The sequence below is a fragment of the Orcinus orca genome, chromosome 8 (assembly GCF_937001465.1).
Source record: "Orcinus orca chromosome 8, mOrcOrc1.1, whole genome shotgun sequence".
Taxonomy (NCBI): Eukaryota; Metazoa; Chordata; class Mammalia; order Artiodactyla; family Delphinidae; genus Orcinus; species Orcinus orca.
This window is the reverse complement of record NC_064566.1, coordinates 83,189,588-83,208,269: the sequence shown is the minus strand read 5'-3', so window position 1 is coordinate 83,208,269 and position 18,682 is coordinate 83,189,588. Positions and strand designations below refer to the sequence as shown.

Here is an 18,682-nt window from a genome sequence, read left to right as displayed (position 1 = left end):
CAGATGGTCCATGCCACCTCACTGCATTGCCCAGCCTGAGACATGCCTTTGCTAGTGCACATAGGGGCAGGGTGCTAAAACTCGGGCTTCAGAGGACACACCAGGGGAGAGGACTAGGGGTAGCTGAGCAAAGACAGCCTAAAGGGACTGAATGGTATGGGCTTCCACTGGGGGGTTATATGTGGAAGAAGCCTGGGCCCACTATAGAAGTGAAGTGCCACTGTTAATGGATTTGTGAAGAGAGGGGCAGGGCCCACCATAGAAGCCTCTTTCTTGGCATACTCAAAGCAGGCCTGGCACCTCCTCTAGAAGCTCTGAGAATGCACAAGTTCCAGCAAGTTACCTACATGCAGAGGCAGGGCTGAAATCAGAGCCCATACCCAGGGGCCACACGATTTAGGAAACAGGGTTGAAATCTGAGCCCTCTCCTCACTGCTGTGTGATCTGCAGATTTACAATGTAGCCACCAGGCCCTCTGCGAACTCAGTGCCTGCCAGACATCCGAGTGGACTATGGGTGTGCATGTCTGGTGTTAGCAGCCATGGGTTTTACAGGTGAATGCACAAGGAGGCAGGACTGGGGTCTGGGCTGCTTCCATAGCTCCCACAGCAGGTCCAGGTGCACCGCTACTGCAGTTCTAGTACCTGACTTCAGTAGATCTGTGCCTATGGATCTGCACTGTTGGCTTTGTGAACACAGCACCTGAGGGACACCAGGGCTGATTGCATGCATTCCTACAGCTGAGGCAGGGACAAGGGCAGTGCCAACAACAGTGTGCTTTGTGAGCCTGCACAATGGGTGACAGGTGACACCACAGAGCCCACTCCTGAGTGGACAGCTCTGACGAAGGAATACTCAGTGGCTACTTTCCCAGAAGGAATGTTCCAGTCCCCCCTACCTCACAGTGCAGTTGAGAAATGGACCTGGGGGCTTCTACTCCAACATCTGGAGAGCAAAGACCCTGCTCCTGACAGGGCTGTGACAACCACAGAGAAAAGAGGAGGCCCCGAAAATATCTACTGCAGGCTCTCTCTGATCACCACAACAGCAGCCACACCCCCTAACAAGGGGCTAATGGCCAGCACACACTGAGGAAATAAGTGACAAGCATCCATACTAATAACAGACCTTGCACCAAAAATATTAAACTCACACAGCCTACAGAGGAATGCTACCACATAAAAATAGTCCTCGAAGACCACACTACATAACTGTTTTTCCTAAACTCATAGAGTAAGAGAAATATAAGTAAAATGAAGAAGTAGGAGAACCAATCCCAATTAAAAGATAAGAGAATTCCCCTGAAAGAACAAACAATGGAACATACCACTTAAATATAATAGACTCTGAGTTCAAAAAGGAGGTAATAAAAATACTGAAGGAATTAAGAAAAGCTGTCAATAGAAATGCAGGTTACTGTAAAAAGAAACCAACTTTAGGGCAAAGGACACACATAGACTGAATGTGATGGAATGGAGACAGATATTTCATGCAAACATAATGGCAGGAAAGTGGAGGTAGCAATATTCTTATCAGACAAAATCAACTTTAAAACAATGGCCATAAAGAGACATAAAGTAGGACACTACGTAATGATAAAAGGATCAGTACAAGAAGAGGACATTACACTCGTTAATATATATGCACCCAATACAAGAGCACCCAAAGACATAAATACTAACAAACATAAAGGGAGAAACAGACAGGAATACAAAAATAGCATTAGAATTTAATACACAACTCAAATCACTGGACAGATCTTCCACATAGAAATTCAATAAGGCAACAGAGATCCTAAATGATACAACAGAACAGCTAAACCTAATTTATATTTTCAGGACGTTATATCCAAAAAACCAAAATAATTCAAGTGTGCAAGGACCATTTTCTAGAATTGACCATCAACTAGGTCACAAAATAAGCCTCTACAAATTTAAGAGGACAGAAATTATTTCAAGCACCTTTTCTGACCACAATGGCATGAAACTAGAAATCAAACACACAATGAGAAATGGGAAAAAAAGAATTACATGGAGACTAAACAACATACTACTTAAAAACCAATGGGTCAATGACGAAATCAAGAGGAAATTAAAAAACACCTTGAGATAAATGACAATAAAAACACAACCATAGAAAATCAGTGGGATGCAGCAAAAGCATTTCTTAGAGAGACGTTCACAGCAATAAAGGCCTTCCTCAAAAAACAAGAAAAATCTCAAATAAACAGCCTAACTTATCACATAGAAGAATTAGACAAAGAACAATACCTAAAGTCAGCAGAAAGAAGGAAATAATAAAGGTCAGAGAGGAAATTAAAAAAATAGAGATTTTTTAAAAAGTAGAAAAAAAATCAATAAAACCAAGAGCTGGTTCTTTGAAAGGATATACAAAATCAACAAATCTCTGGCCATGATCTTTAAGAAAAGAGAGAGGACACAAAAAAGCAAAAAAATAAATAAAAGAGGAGAAATAACAACTGATATTGCAGAAATACAAAAAAATAAGGAAATACTATGAACAATTATATGCCAACAAATTGGACAACCTAGAAGAAATGGACAAGTTTCTAGAAACAAGGGGCCCAACAAAACTGAATCAAGAAGAAATAGATAATTTGAACAGACTGATGGAATTCTACCAGGTATACAAATAAGAATTTATATACTGATTTTTCTCAAATTCTTCCAAAAGACTGAAGGGAAAAAACACTCCCAAAGTCATTCTATGAAGCAACGATCACCCTAATAACCAAAACCAGACAAAGATACTACCAAAAAAGAAAATTACAGGCCGATATCTTTGATGAATACAGATGCAAAAATTCTCAACAAAATACTAGCAAACCAAATCCAAGATCATACACCACAACCAAGCTGGATTCACCCCAGGGTAACAAGAATGGTTCAACATACACAAATCAATCAATGTGACACACCACCACAAAAAAAAAGACAAAAACCACATCTTAATAGATGCAAAAGAAGCATCTGATAAAATTCAATATCCATTCATGACAAAAACTCTTATCAAAGTGGGTATAGAGGGAACATAACTCAACATAATAAAAGCTATTTATGAAAAACTCACCGCCGATAACACTCAAAGGTGAAAAGCTGAAAGCGCTGCCACTAAAATTTGGAACAAGACAAGGATGCCAACTCTCACCGCTTCTATACAACACAGTATTGGAAGTCCTAGCCACAGCTATCAGACAAGAAAAAGAAATGAAAGGCATCCAAATTGGAAGGGAAGAGATAAAACTGTCATTATATGAAGACGGTACTGCATACAGAAAACTCAAAAGACTTCACACAAAAACTGCTAGAACTGATAAATGAATTCAACTAGGTAGCAGGATACAAAATTAATATGCAGAAATCTGTTGTATTTCATTACACTAACAATAAAATAAAGGGAAAGTAAAAAAAAAATTCCTCTTAAAATCACATCAATACAAAACAAAAAAAAAGACTTAGTAATAAACCTGATCAAGGATGTGAAAAGATTTATATGCTAAGAACTTTAAAAAATTACTAAAGGAAATTGAAGTTGATTCAAAGAAGTGGAAAGATATCCCATACTCTTGGATTGGAAGAATTAATACTAGTAGAATGGCCACACTACCCAAAGCAATCTACATATTTAATGTGATCCCTATCAAATTACCCATGAAAGTTTTCAGAGAACGAGAATAAATAATCCTAAAATTAATATGGAACCATAAAAGCCCCAGAACTGTCAAAGTATTCTTGAGGAGAAAGAACAAAACAAGACGCATAACCCTCCCAGACTTCAGAAAATACTACAAACCTACAGTAATCAAAACAGCATTGTTTTGGGAACAAAAACAGACATATGGATCAATGGACCAGAATAGACAGCCCAGAAATAAACCCATACACCTACGGCCAATTAATATTCAACAATGGAGGCAAGAATATACAGTGGAGAAAAGACAGTCTCTTCAACAAGTGGCATTGGGAAAGCTGGACAGCTGCATGTAAATCAACAACCTTCACACCATATACAAAAATAAACTCAAAATGGCTCAAAGACTTAAATATACGACATGACAGCATAAAACTCCTAGAAGAAAACATAGGCAAAACATTCTCTGACATATATCATACCAATGTTTTCTTAGGTCACCCAAGGCAATAGAAATAAAAGCAAAAATAAACAAATGGGACCTAATCATACTTACAAGCTTTTGCGCAGCAAAGGAAACCATAAACAAAATGAAAAGATAACCTACGGAATGGGAGAAAATATTTGCAAACGATGCAACAGACGAGGACTTCATTTCCAAAATACACAAATAGCTCATACAACTCAATAACAAAAAAAAACAAACAACCCAATCAAAAAGTGGACAGAAGACCTAAATAGAAATTTCTCCAAAGAAAACATACACCTCATCAAGCCTCGTAGATAGCCTCATCCACCAGAGGGCAGACAGCAGAAGCAAGAAGAACTACAATCCTGCAGCCTGTGGAACAAAAACCACATTCACAGAAAGATAGACAAGATGAAAAGGCAAAGGGCCATATACCACATGAAGGAACAAGATAAAACCCCAGAAAAACAACTAAATGAAGTGGAGATAGGCAAGAAAAAGAATTCAGAATAATGATAGTGAAGATAATCCAGGACCTCGGAAAAACAATGGAGGCAAAGATCGAGAAGATGCAAGAAATGTTTAACAAAGACCTAGAAAAAATTAAAGAACAAACAGAGATGAACAATACAATAACTGAAATGAAAACTACACTAGAAGGAATCAATAGCAGAATAACTGACGCAGAAGAATGGATAAGTGACCTGGAAGACAGAATGGTGGAATTCACTGCTATGGAACAGACTAAAGAAAAAAGAATGAAAAGAAATGAAGACAGCCTAAGAGACCTCTGGGACAACATTAAACACAACAACATTCACATTATAGGGGTCCCAGAAGGAGAAGAGAGAGAGAAAGGACCAGAGAAAATATCTGAAGCGATTATAGTTGAAAACTTCCCTAACATGGGAAAGGAAATAGCCACCCAAGTCCAGGAAGCACTGTGAGTCCCATACAGGATAAACCCAAGGAGAAACATGCCAAGACACACAATAATCAAACTGGCAAAAATTAAAGACAAAGAAAAATTATTGAAAGCGTCAAGGGAAAAATGACAAATAACATACAAGGGAACTCCCATAAGGTTAACAGCTCATTTCTCAGCAGAAACTCCACAAGCCAGAAGGGGGTGGCATGATATACTTAAAGTGACGAAAGGGAAGAACCTACAACCAAGATTACTCTACCTGGCAAGGATCTCATTTAGATTCGATGGAGAAATCAAAAGCTTTACAGACAAGCAAAAGCTAAGAGAATTCTGCACCACCAAACCAGCTCTACAACAAATGCTGAAGGAACTTCTCTAAGTGGGAAACACAACAGAAGAAAAGGACCTACAAAAAAAACCCAAAACAATTAAGAAAATGGTCATAGGAACATACATATCGATAATTACCTTAAACGTGAATGGATTAAATGCTCCAACCAAAAGACACAGGCTTGCTGAATGGATACAAAAACACCACCCATATATGCTGTCTACAAGAGACCCACTTCAGAAATAGGGACACGTAAAGACTGAAAGTGAAGGGATGGAAAAAGATATTCCATGCAAATGGAAATCAGAAGAAAGCTGGAGTAGCTATACTCCTATCAAAAAAAATAGACTTTAAAATAAAGAATGTTACAAGAGACAAGGAAGGACACTGCATAATGATCAAGGGATCGATCCAAGAAGAAGATATAACAATTATAAATACATATGTACCCAACATAGGAGCACCTCAATACATAAGGCAACTGCTAACAGCTATAAAAGAGGAAATCAATAGTAACACAATAATAGTCGGGGACTTTAACACCTTACTTACAGCAATGGACAGATCATCCAAAATGAAAATAAATAAGGAAACATAAGCTTTAAAAGACACAATAGACCAGACAGATTTAATTGATATTTGTAGGACATTCCATCCAAAAACAGCAGATTACACTTTCTTCTCAAGCGCGCATGGAACATTCTCCAGGATAGATCACAACTTGGGTCACAAATCAAGCCTCAGTAAATTAAAGAAAATTGAAATCATATCAAGCATGTTTTCTTACCACAATGCTATGAGATTAGAAATGAATTACAGGGAAGAAAACATAAAAAACACAAACACATGGGGGCTAAACAATACGTTACTAAAATAACCAAGAGATCACTGAAGAAATCAAAGAGGAAATCAAAAAACACCTAGAGAAAACTGACAAAGAAAACATGACGATCCAACACCTATGGGATGCAGCAAAAGCAGTTCTAAGAGGGAAGTTTATAGCTATACAAGCCTACCTCAAGAAACAAGAAAAATCTCAAGTAAACAATCTAACCTTACACCTAAAGGAACTAGAGAAAGAAGAACAAACAAAAAACCCAAGGATACCAGAAGGAAAGAAATCATAAAGATCAGAGCAAAAATAAATGAAATAGAAACAAAACACTAGCAAAGATCAATAAAACTAAAAGCTGGTTCCTTGAGAAGATAAACAAAATTGATAAACCTTTAGCCAGACTCATCAAGAGGGAGAGGACTCAAATCAATAAAATTAGAAATGAAAAAGGAGAAGTTACAACAGACACCGCCGAAATAGAAAGCATCATAAGAGACTACTACAAGCAACTCTCTGCCAATAAAATGGACAACCTGGAAGAAATGGACGAATTCTTAGAAAGGTATAACCTTCCAAGACTGAACCAGGAAGAAACAGAAAATATGAACAGACCTATCACAAGTAATGAAATTGAAACTGTGATTAAAAGTCTTCCAACAAACAAAAGTCCAGGACCAGATGGCTTCACAGGTGAATTCTACCAAACAGTTAGAGAAGAGCTAACACCTATCCTTCTTAAACTCTTCCAAAAAATTGCAGAGGAAGGAACACTCCCAATCTCATTCTACAAGGCCACCATCACCCTGATACCAAAACCAGACAAAGATATTACAAAAAAAAGAAAATTACAGACCAATATCACTGATGAATATAGATGCAAAAATGCTCAACAAAATACTAGCAATCAGAATCCAACAACACATTAAAAGGATCATACACCACGATCAAGTGGGATTTAACCCAGGAATGCAAGGATTCTTCCACATGTGCAAATCAATCAATGTGATGCACCATACTACCAAACTGAAGAATAAAAACCATATGATCATCTCAATAGATGCAGAAAAAGCTCTTGACAAAATTCAGCACCGATTTATGACAAACACTCTCCAGAAAGTGGGCATAAAGGGAACCTACCTCAACATAATAAAGGCCATATACGACAAACTCACAGCAAACATCATTCTCAATGGAGAAAAACTGAAAGCATTTCCTCTAAGATCAGGAATGAGACAAGGATATCCACTCTCACCACTATTATTCAACATAGTCTTGGAAGTACTAGGCAGGGCAATCAGACAAGAAAAAGAAATAAAAGGAATACAAATTGGAAGAGAAGAAGTAAAACTGTCACTGTCTGCAGATGACATGATACTATACATAGAGAATCCTAAAAATGCCACCAGAAAACTACTAGAGCTAATCAATGAATTCGGTAAAGTTGCAGGATACAAAATTAATGCACAGAAATCTCTTGCATTCCTATACACTAATGATGAAAAATCTGAAAGAGAAATTATGGAAATACTCCCATTTACCACTGCAAGAAAAAGAATAAAATACCTAGGAATAACCCTACCTAGGGAGACAAAAGCCCTGTATGCAGAAAACTATAAGACACTGATGAAAGAAATTAAAGATGATACCAACAGATGGAGAGCTATACCATGTTCTTGGATTGGAAGAATCAATATTGTGAAAATGACTATACTATCCAAAGCAATCTACAGATTCAATGCAATCCTTATCAAATTACCAATGGCATTTTTTACGGAACTAGAACAAATCATCTTAAAATTTGTATGGAGACACAAGAGACATCGAATAGCTAATACCGTCTTAAGGGAAAAAAACGGAGATGGAGGAATCAGACTCCCTGACTTCAGATTATACTACAAAGCTACAGTAATCAAGACAATATGGTAGTGGCACAAAAACAGAAACATAGATCAATGGAACAAGATAGAAAGCCCAGAGATAAACCCACACACCTATGGTCAACTAATCTACAACAAAGGAGGCAAGGATATACAATGGAGAAAAGACAGTCTCTTCAATAAGTGGTGTTGGGAAAACTAGACAGCTACATGTAAAAGAATGAAATTAGAACACTCCCTAACACCATACACAAAAATAAACTCAAAATGGATTCGAGACCTAAATGTAAGACCAGACACTATAAAACTCTTAGAGGAAAACATAGGAAGAATACTCTTTGACATAAATCACAGCAAGATCTTTTTTGATCCAACTCCTAGAGCAATGGAAATAAAAACAAAAATAAACAAATGGGACCTAATGAAATTTCAAAGCTTTTGCATAGCAAAGGAAACCATAAACAATACGAAAATACAACCCTCAGAAGGGGGGAAAATATTTGCAAATGAAGCAACGGACAAAGGATTAATCTCCAAAATGTATAAACAGCTCATGCAACTCAATATTAAAGAAACAAACAACCCAATTCAAAAATGGGCAGAAGACCTAAATAGACATTTCTCCAAAGAAGAGATACAGATGGCCAAGAAGCACATGAAAAGCTGCTCAACATTACTAATTATTAGAGAAATGCCAATCAAAACTACAATGAGGTATCACCTCACACCAGTTAGAATGGGCATCATCAGAAAATCTACAAACAACAGATGCTGGAGAGGGTGTGGAGGAAAGGGAACCCTCTTGCACTGTTGGTGGGAATGTAAATGGATACAGCCACTATGGAGAACAGTATGGAGGTTCCTTAAAAAACTATAAATAGAATTACCATATGATCTAGCAATCCCACTACTGGACATATACCCAGATAAAAGCATAATTCAAAAAGACACATGCACCCCAATGTTCATTGCATCACTATTTACAATAGCCAGGTCATGGAAGCAACCTAAATGCCCAACGACAGACGAATGGATAAAGAAGTTGTGGTACATATATACTATGGAATATTACTCAGCCATAAAAAGGAACAAAATTGAGTCATTTGTTGAGACGTGGATGGATCTAGAGACTGTTACACAGAGTGAAGTAAGTCAGAAAGAGAAAAACAAATATCATATATTAACGCATGTATGTGGAACCTAGAAAAATGGTACAGAGGAACCGGTTTGCAGGGCCGAAGTTGAGACACAGATGTAGAGAACAAATGTATGGACACCAAGGGGGGAAAACCGTGGTGGGGTGGGGATGGTGTTGTGCTGAATTGGGTGATTGGGATTGACATGTATACACTGATGTGTATAAAACTGATCACTAATAAGAAACTGCAGTATAAAAAAAACAAACAAGAAAAACAACTAATACTAAACTTTCTTTGGGTTATTTGTATGGAAATATGTTAACATAAATGTTCCAGACATTACATGAAATTTCTAAAAATCTTATATGCTCTGGTATAATGTTATAAGTCATAATTCTAGTTATTACTTTAAAATGTGTATCTCAGAAATAAGAAAAAAAAAAAAAAGAAGACATACAGATGGCCAATAGGCACAGGAAAAGATACTCAATGTTGCTAATTATTACAGAAATGCAAATCAAGAGTACAATGAAGTACTACCTCACACCACTCAGAATGGCCAACATTGAAAAATCTACAAATAAAAAATGCTGGACAGGGTGTGGAGAAATGGGAACCCTCCTACACTGTTAATGAGAATGTAAATTGGTGCAGCCACTACAGAAAACAGTATGGAGGTTCCTCACAAAACTGAAAATAGAGTTGCCATATGATCCAGCAATCCCAGTCCTCAGCATGTATCTGGACAAAACTGTAATTTGAAATGATACATGCACCCCTATGTTCATAGCAGCACTATTTACAATAGCGAAGACACGGAAGCAACCTAACTGTCCATTGACAGATGAATGGATAAAGAAGATGTAGTATATTTAAACAGTAGAATACTACTTAGCCATAAAAGAATGAAATAAAGCCATTTGCAGCAACATGGATACACCCAGAAATTATCATACTAAGTGAAGCAAGTCAAAATGAGAATGACAAACACCATATGATATCACTTACATGTGGAATCTAAAATATGACACAAATGAACTTATTTATGAAACAGAAAGAGACTCATAGACATGGAGAACAGATTTGTCATTGCAAAGGGGGAGGGGGTATTGGGGAGGGATAGATGGGGAATTTGGGATTAGCAGATCCAAACTATTATATATAGAATGGATAAACAACAAGGTCCTACTGTACAGCACAGGGACCTATATTCAATATCCTATAATAAACCATAATGGAAAATAATATGAAAAAGAAAAAGAAAGAAAACTATGGGGAACAAAATAAATCAAGGACATTCATAAAACAAATATTTCAATTATTTTCTGATTGCTTACAATATGCCAAGCATTACCATAGACACTATATATATAAACTGAAATAGCCCTTGTCCTAATCACTAAAAAGTTCAACTTCTAAAGGGTAAGAGAAATAAGCAAACCAACAATTAGAAGTGCTGATGGATTTTCACTAAAGCCAAAAAGATGTTCATAGATCACTGATTCAGGAGATTTACCCTATTCGTACAATCTAACATTTCTAACAAATAAGCTAAGTAACGAAAGAACAATGTTCAATGTTCTATGAGTGGGATTTTCTTTTCTCTGAAAAGGCAAAATTTCTATCAGAAGTATTTCAGGATTTTCCTCTAAAATATCAGCACATTTCTTTGTTGTAGTAAACAACTTAGTACTTTCATTTTTTAACAAACTACTTTGAAAGGTAGATAAACCAAGGCACTGACCCTGATAGAATAAATGACTTTAATGGCATTCTTTGAATTCTCTGAAAGAGAATTCTTTCAGAATTGTTGGCAAAGGTTTTTTTTACATATATGCCTAGTAAAGCTTTAACTAAATGTGCAAGTGCCCTATCTCTGCAGAGAAGAATGAAATTTTCTTTTCTGGTCAAAGAATCCTTAGGAAATAAGAACCTGCTGTATAGCACAGGGAACTCTACTCAGTATTCTGTAATGGCCTATATGGGAAAAGAATCTAAAAAAAAAGAGTGGTTATATGTATATGTATAACTGATTCACACTGCTGTATACCTGAAACTAACACAACACTGTAAATCAACTATACTCCAAATAAATAAATAAATAATACTTGTAACCAAATAAATAAATAAAAAGTGACAACCTACAGGTATAGTTTCAGAAATTGCAGAAAGATCCCCTTCCCTGGCCACCCTGTATAGCTGTCTCTCCCACGTTACATCCACACACCACCATCCCCAAAAGAAAAACACTGCTGATACCTGAAATTCCTATAATTATCACTCCATTCGTTTGTATGAATTTAATAGGTGCTTTTTCACAGTTAAACTGTGCACATCCTAGGGGTGGGGGAATTGGAGGAAGGTGGTCAAAATGTACAAACTTCCAGTTACAAGACAAATAAGTACTAGACATGTAATGCACAACATGATGCTATAGTTAACATGCTGTATGATATACGGGAAAACTGTTAAGAAAGTAGATCCTAAGAGTTCTCATCACAATGATTTTTTCTTTTCTTTTTATTATATCTATATGAGATGATGGATGTTAACTAAACCTGTTGTGATAATCATTTCACAACATATGTAAATCAAATCATCATGCTCTACACTGTAAGCAGTGATGTATGTCAATTATTTCTCAATAAAACTAGGAAAAAATGTTTAAAAAAAAAAAGAATCCATAGAATAAAAACCTTTCTATTTGAAGCTTCAAAGGGCTATACAGTTTCCAAAAGAGACTCACAAACAGAAATTCTACTTTGAATACAACTTTGAGTTCTACTTCCCTGAGTTATGAGATACAATGCTCAAAAGCTAGGAGGAGCTGAAAAACATAAAGAAATCAGTAATGGTATAGAGATATATGCTCAAGGGATGAGATATAGTCTGTCAGTACTCTACAATATCCTTAGAACAGCAGAAGAAATGTTATTTAATAGGAGATCTGCTTCAATTTTTTCAGATGAACTGCTTTCAATTTCAAGAATCCCCTGAAATTCAGCCACAGTTTTAGAACCCTCTCATATAAAGTGACAAGTATCAAAAAAGAGATAGGTATAACAAGAATACAAATATACATAATTTGAAAAGACAAATTCCGTAGAGAATATTTTAAAAGGCTTTAAGTTTCAAAAGAGAAAAAGGTTACAACTGTTCAAAAGGATGAGAAAAAAGACTTCAAAATGGACTAAAGACAAAATGAAAAGTGGATAGCCTCAAGAGGGTGATATCCGGCACAGATAATTAATAGCATATGTAAATGTCAAAGAAACATGTAGGTTACGTATAAAACAGCTTTGGAGGTAAGGCTGGAAAATGGGTTATACTTTGGAAGGATATACTGCAGGAAGATCTAGTACTTTATATAGTTAGCACTAAGAAACCACATAAAAGTTTCAGAGTACAAAAGTATTATGACCACAAAGACACTTGAAAAAATAAATCTGGCAAAAGTGTACACAGTATAAGTAGTTTTAGCTATACTCTTTTAGTCCCTACTTTTTAATCCTACTTATAGTTTCCCATTCTCAATTCCTTAATCTGTACAAGAAACTCCAAATTATCCACTTTTTAAAAACATGACTAGCACAACTTAGTAAAAACAGCCTATTTCATAGACATATTCTCTGTACTATTATCTAAGTCATTAATAAGTGAAGCTTGAAAAAATTCTATGAAACCTGATTTCATAGATTCTCACCTCTTCTCACACTACCATTAAATTACATAAATTAATCTTTGAGAATAGTCCTTTAAAATCAGTTATAAACCACTCTATAAACCTCTCAACACTGTAATGCAACCAAACCAATCCTTTGCCTTTTTCTATCCATTTACTCCTGTGGTAATTTCATGCAGTATTGTGAATTTAAACACCATTTATATGTTAATAATGCCCCAATTTCTATTTCCAGTTCAGGTTTCTCTCAACTCCCAACTATATCCATCTGCCTACTTGATAGCTCTACTTGTTTCACATCTAAAAGACATCCAAGCTCAGTATACCCAAAACAGAACTTCCAATCTTTGCTCCAAACCTACTCTTTCTCCCACATCTCAAATAATGGCCATTCTAGTCTTCCAGCTGCTCAGGCAAAAATCTCTGGAGTCTACTTTTCCTCTTCTCTTTAATTCATATTCCCCTCCCATCTAAACCATCATAAAAATCCTGTCCGCTCTCCTTCAAAATATACACAGAAAACATTTATGCATATAAAAACTTTAATCACTTCTAATCATCTCTTCAGCTACTATCTTGGTCAAGTCCACTATCGTTTCTTGTATGTATCATGGCAAAAGCTTAACTAGACCCTATGTCTGACCTTATTCTCCCCCAATCTACTCTTAACAAAGAAGCCAGGATGGTCCTGTCAAAATACATTTTCTGCTCAAAAATCTTAAATAGCTTTACCTCTCACCCAGAATAAAAACTTATTGGGTTTGTCAAAAAGTTCATTAGGATTTTTCCATAAGATGGTATGAAAACCCAAGCAAACTTCTTGGCCAACTCAATACTTCCTTACTATGACTTTTAAGCATAACATGATCTGGTCTCCCACAATCTCTCTAATCTGGATCTTCTACTTTCCTCTCTTTCATTCATTCCACTCCAACAACACTGGTCTCCTTGCTGTTCTTCCTACACATTGGACACATGTCCAGTCTTTGGAACTTTAAATTCTCTGTTCCTTATGTCCACAGTGCTCTTCACTCAGATCCACAAAGATCACTGTTTAACTTCCTTCAAGTCCTTGTATCAATGTCACTTTTTCAATGAGAATTAGCCTGTGCATCCCAAGACATACACATACACATAAACATACAGCATACCTGGCACTCAAGATCCCTACCACCCTGCCTAAGATACATAACTTTTTTTTTATTTTTACAATTTATTACCTCTCTCTTAGTACCCAAATAGAATTCCATGCAGACAGGTGTTTTTATCTGTTTTACTGACCAACAGATAGGTGAATGAACCCTAGAACAAAATATTTTACATGAAATGGATACCAAATTCAAGTCTCTCATTCTGGAGGAGGAGATAATGACCTTGACTTGTGCAAGGTCAGTCAGTAAATGGCAGAGCACAGAAAAAAAACAGGTCTCCTTGGCCCTAGGCCTAGGTGTAGGCCTAGGCTTTTTTCCACCAGGATACAATGGTGGAACATGAGAGAATACATACGCAAATAAATTTTAAAAACAAGCAAACAAGCATAAAAACATACAAGCACACCGACACAGATATAGACACATTTAACATTAAAATATTACCACTGCCAAGTAGAAGTATTATATAAGGTAACTGGCTACCTATAAACAAACTTTTATTACTTACCTCTACCCCAGATTTTTTTGATGATATCTGTGTTATGCTGTCTTCAAATTTATTTGCCTTGTCAAGTTGGGCTTTAAGTTGTTCAGCTAATTCCTTCAAATAGAAAGACAAGAAAAACAGGTGTGATAACATAGTTTCTTCATTTGTAGAATATTTCAAATTCACTTAACAACAGGGAAAACAGCATAGCAAACATCCAAGTAGCTCTCACCTAAATCTAGTTACCAACTCACAGCCTAGTATGTTACTTTTTAATGAACTCTTCTGGGTAACAAAATTCTCAAATACCTGTAGAAATTGTTTATGCTTTGAAGGTAAATAATTACAAGGACATATATTTTAGGGAAGATAGGGAAATGAAAGAAATACATAACTTTAAGAATGGCATTTTTATAATTCCTTAGATATTATAAACTTCCAATACTCAGAATTTCAGTTATTTGTAAAAAGAAAGCCATCGCAAGATTTAAAATATTACCTTCTTTATTGTTAAGGAATTTAGATTAAAATTCTGAATGTATTTCATTTTAACCCTAGGAAATCTATAAAAATTTATATTACAAAACTGACATATAAAGCAATAAATCACAATGAAATAAATAAACAGAATTATATGACAAGCAAAGACAGCATTCTCCACTGCAGTAGTTCCATGAACACAGAACACTTCTTTTAACATGTTAACCTCTTAACTTGGTGATCTCTCTTTCACTATTTTAACTAATTTCATTGTGGTTTCAAAACTCATATGTTATTTTCTTGCTGTTGTTGGTGGTGGTCTGTCTTGCTTACTAATTTCTGGGTTGAGCTTAAGTTCAGTGTTACCAGATTGCAGCAAATATGACTTTTATTACAGATATAAACTAATAAAAACAGAAGTTATCATGTTTGGCTACTTTTTGTTCTACTAAAGAGTGTCATACGGATGGTACACCAAAACAGAACACTACTTAAGATCACTTATATTTGGATTTGAGATGCGTACATACATATGACCACGAGGGAATCAATTTTGTCAAGACATGGAAAGCTGCCTGACTTTGTTATTCTGCCATGTCCAATGTAACAGTATTTGTATAATATAAATGTGACAATATAATAAATAGATAGGTGCCACTCTTACCAAATAATTCTGATTTCTATTCAATTGTGAGTTAAGTAAGTTTCAAATCACAACATTATTATGGGAATAAAGTGAGCTAATCTACACAGAGCATTTAACACATTGTCAGGCACAAATATGTTGCCTTAAGATTTGAAAAAATGAGTTAACCATCCTTTTTATTAGCTCATTTTTGAAGTTCCTAAGTAAGGGAATTTAAGAAAGTAATACACATTCTTAACAAAATATGACTAAAAAAAGGAAAGAAGACAGTGACATCTTTATCTCCCTCAAATACGCTCAATAAGTTATAAATACAATAATAAAGCAAATATCCAAGTTAAAAAGAAAATTAAAAAGCATTTAGTTCCCTAGAATCTTAAATTTCAGAAATTTGACAAATTACATAACTTACTTAGAAGTAGACAGCACTGTTCTTAGAAGTGTTCAAGAATTTCTTCAAAGAATCAATAAGCAGCAGTTATTTTCAAAGAGTGCTACATCCACATAGCTAAGGAACTTCCAAAATTACTTGTAAGAAGTTAAATATTTAGCAAATATTCTCCAAAAGAACAACATATAAGTCTTACCATATTTCCCATCATCTCTGCCTTGATAATCTTGGCTCCCAACTTGTTCTTCTCATCAACACTCAAGATGTGGATAGAGTCATCCACTGGACTACTCCTGTTTGAACAGGACAGATTAAGAGCATATGAAATACAGGTACATATTAACAAGAAGTAAGTTGTTGCAAGTAACATCACCAATATTCAAATGTTACTTTAATTGACCTTAACAAAGCATTCAGCACAAATAGATCATGATTCTAGTATATTAAATAAATAAATAAATAACCCTCAGTGCTCCACCATAAATCAGTACTTAAAGATTCTATGTTACAATGTCATGATGGCCTATGGCAGTTATAATATCTGACCAAAGATCCAGTAGCAATGAGAAAAATAATATGTCAGCTATTCTTCATTACTTAATATTCCCATACTCATTCTAAAAAAGAAAGAAACAAACAAAAAATTAAAACTCTAGAATCAGGCCATAACTCTACACAGCTAGGGAAACTCTTCTCATTCAATGTGATAAATTACTGATAATCTAAGAAACTATAATCAGGAAATTACATTTAACTGCATTTAAAGAATAAAAACAGTGACCATGTGCTCTTGCAAAGTCAACCCAGAATTAGACAACATAAACTAATTTACAACTAATATCACGTGTGAAACCTATACTATGGAAGCCTCACAAAAGAAAAGAGAAATTTCCAGCCAAGGTCAGATTCCTGGCATATACAAAGTTGTCCCAACTTACTGCCTTAAGAAAGATTTGAGACTACAGTGCAGGGAGGGTGAACCCAGGGAGAGCATGAAGGACTCCTTAATGGGAGAGACATAGCTAAGAGTCCAAGGCAGCTAGAGAGGGGAGAGCTACACAGTGAAAGGATCCCAGAGAAGTGCAGAGAGTTCCCGTTGAGTATTCAGCAAGACACTACCTGGAGTCAGGGAAAGAACTATGCCAAAGGGTTAAAGGAAGAGATATTCAGCATTCCTGGTAATAGTGCCTGGTCCTACAAGTCAGACTAGGAAAATTCATAATTCTGAAAGCACTGGGTAGAATATTAAGGGTCTTGTTTCATTAGTGGGAAATAAGTCCTAGACTAAATGTTGCTCTCAGCCCACCTAACAAATATTAAAAGCAGGAGTCAAAAGGACCAAACAGTCTCCAATTAAGTTAACTGGGTCCCAAAATAAAGCTCAAGAATACTTACAGCAGTGCAAAAATATCCAGCACTCACAAAGTAAAATTCATAATATCTAGTATCCAATTAAAGATTATCAGACATGCAAAGATGTAGAAAAGTAAAACACATAATTAGGAGAAAAAGCTATCAATCAAACCAAGAACTGACACAGATGTAAGAAACAGCATACAAGGGCATTAAAAGTTATTATTATAAATTTATTCCATATGTTCAAAAAGTTAGAGACAACTAAGATATAAAATAGGTAAGAATTTAGTTTCTACAAGTGAAAATTACAATGTCTGAGATAAAAAAAATACACTGAAAAGGATTAATGTAAGATTAGACTGCAAAAGAAAAAATCAGTTAACTTGAAGCATTAGAAACTATGCAAAATGAAACACACAGAGAAAAAGAATTTTAAAAATGGAAAAGAACAACCGAGAGCTATGGGACAACCTTAAATACCCTACTATTCATGCTATTGGAGTCCCTGAAAGAAATGAGAGACAGAAGAAACAAAGGCCAAATTTTACCAAATATGTTGAAAACTAAAAAACTTTCATATCCAAGAAGCTCACAGAATCCCAAGTACAAAAACAAGACAGGGCTTCCCTGGTGGCGCAGTGGTTGAGAGTCCGCCTGCCGATGCAGGGGACACGGGTTCGTGCCCTGGTCCGGGAAGATCCCACATGCCGCGGAGTGGCTGGGCCCGTGAACCATGGCCACTGAGCCTGTGTGTCTGGAGCCTGTGCTCCGCAATGAGAGAGGCCACAACAGTGAGAGGCCCACGTACCGCAAAAACAAACAAACAAACCAAAAAAAAAAAAAAACAAGACAAACAAAAAAACTACCTGAAAAGAAACCACAGCAAGGCACTTCATAATCAAATTGCTCAAAACTAGTGATAAAGAGAACATTTCAGAGCAGCCATAGGAGGAAAAAAAAGACAGTTATGCACATAGAAACAAAGCAAAGTATGACAGCAGATTGCTCATCAGAAAAAATGTAAGCAAGAAAAGAGTAGCAATATCTTTAAAGTACTTTAAAATGCCAACCTAGAATTCTATATCAAGTGAAAATATCTTTAAAAGAAAAGTGAAATGAAGAGTTTTTCAGACATACAAAGCTGAAAGAATATTAAAGAAAAGCCTTCAGGCAGAAAAAAAATTATACCAGACTGAAACATGGATAAACCCAAAGGAAGGAAGAGCAACAGAAATGATGACTACAAGGGTAAATATTTA

The 18,682-nt window shown here is 35.8% G+C and overlaps 1 protein-coding gene across 3 annotated transcripts in view; it reads right to left on the bottom strand.

Annotated features, from left to right (window-relative positions):
* CWF19L2 (CWF19 like cell cycle control factor 2) overlaps nt 1-18,682 on the bottom strand; it is a 200,925-nt gene that overhangs the window by 106,777 nt on the left and 75,466 nt on the right. For all 3 annotated transcript variants that reach the window (XM_033413428.2, XM_033413430.2, XM_033413429.2), the window contains exons 9-10: nt 16,264-16,360; nt 14,572-14,664 (exon numbers count right to left, since the gene is read on the bottom strand). In XM_033413428.2, the coding sequence (XP_033269319.2) occupies nt 14,572-14,664; nt 16,264-16,360 (190 nt within the window). The remainder of the gene's footprint in view (nt 1-14,571; nt 14,665-16,263; nt 16,361-18,682) is intronic.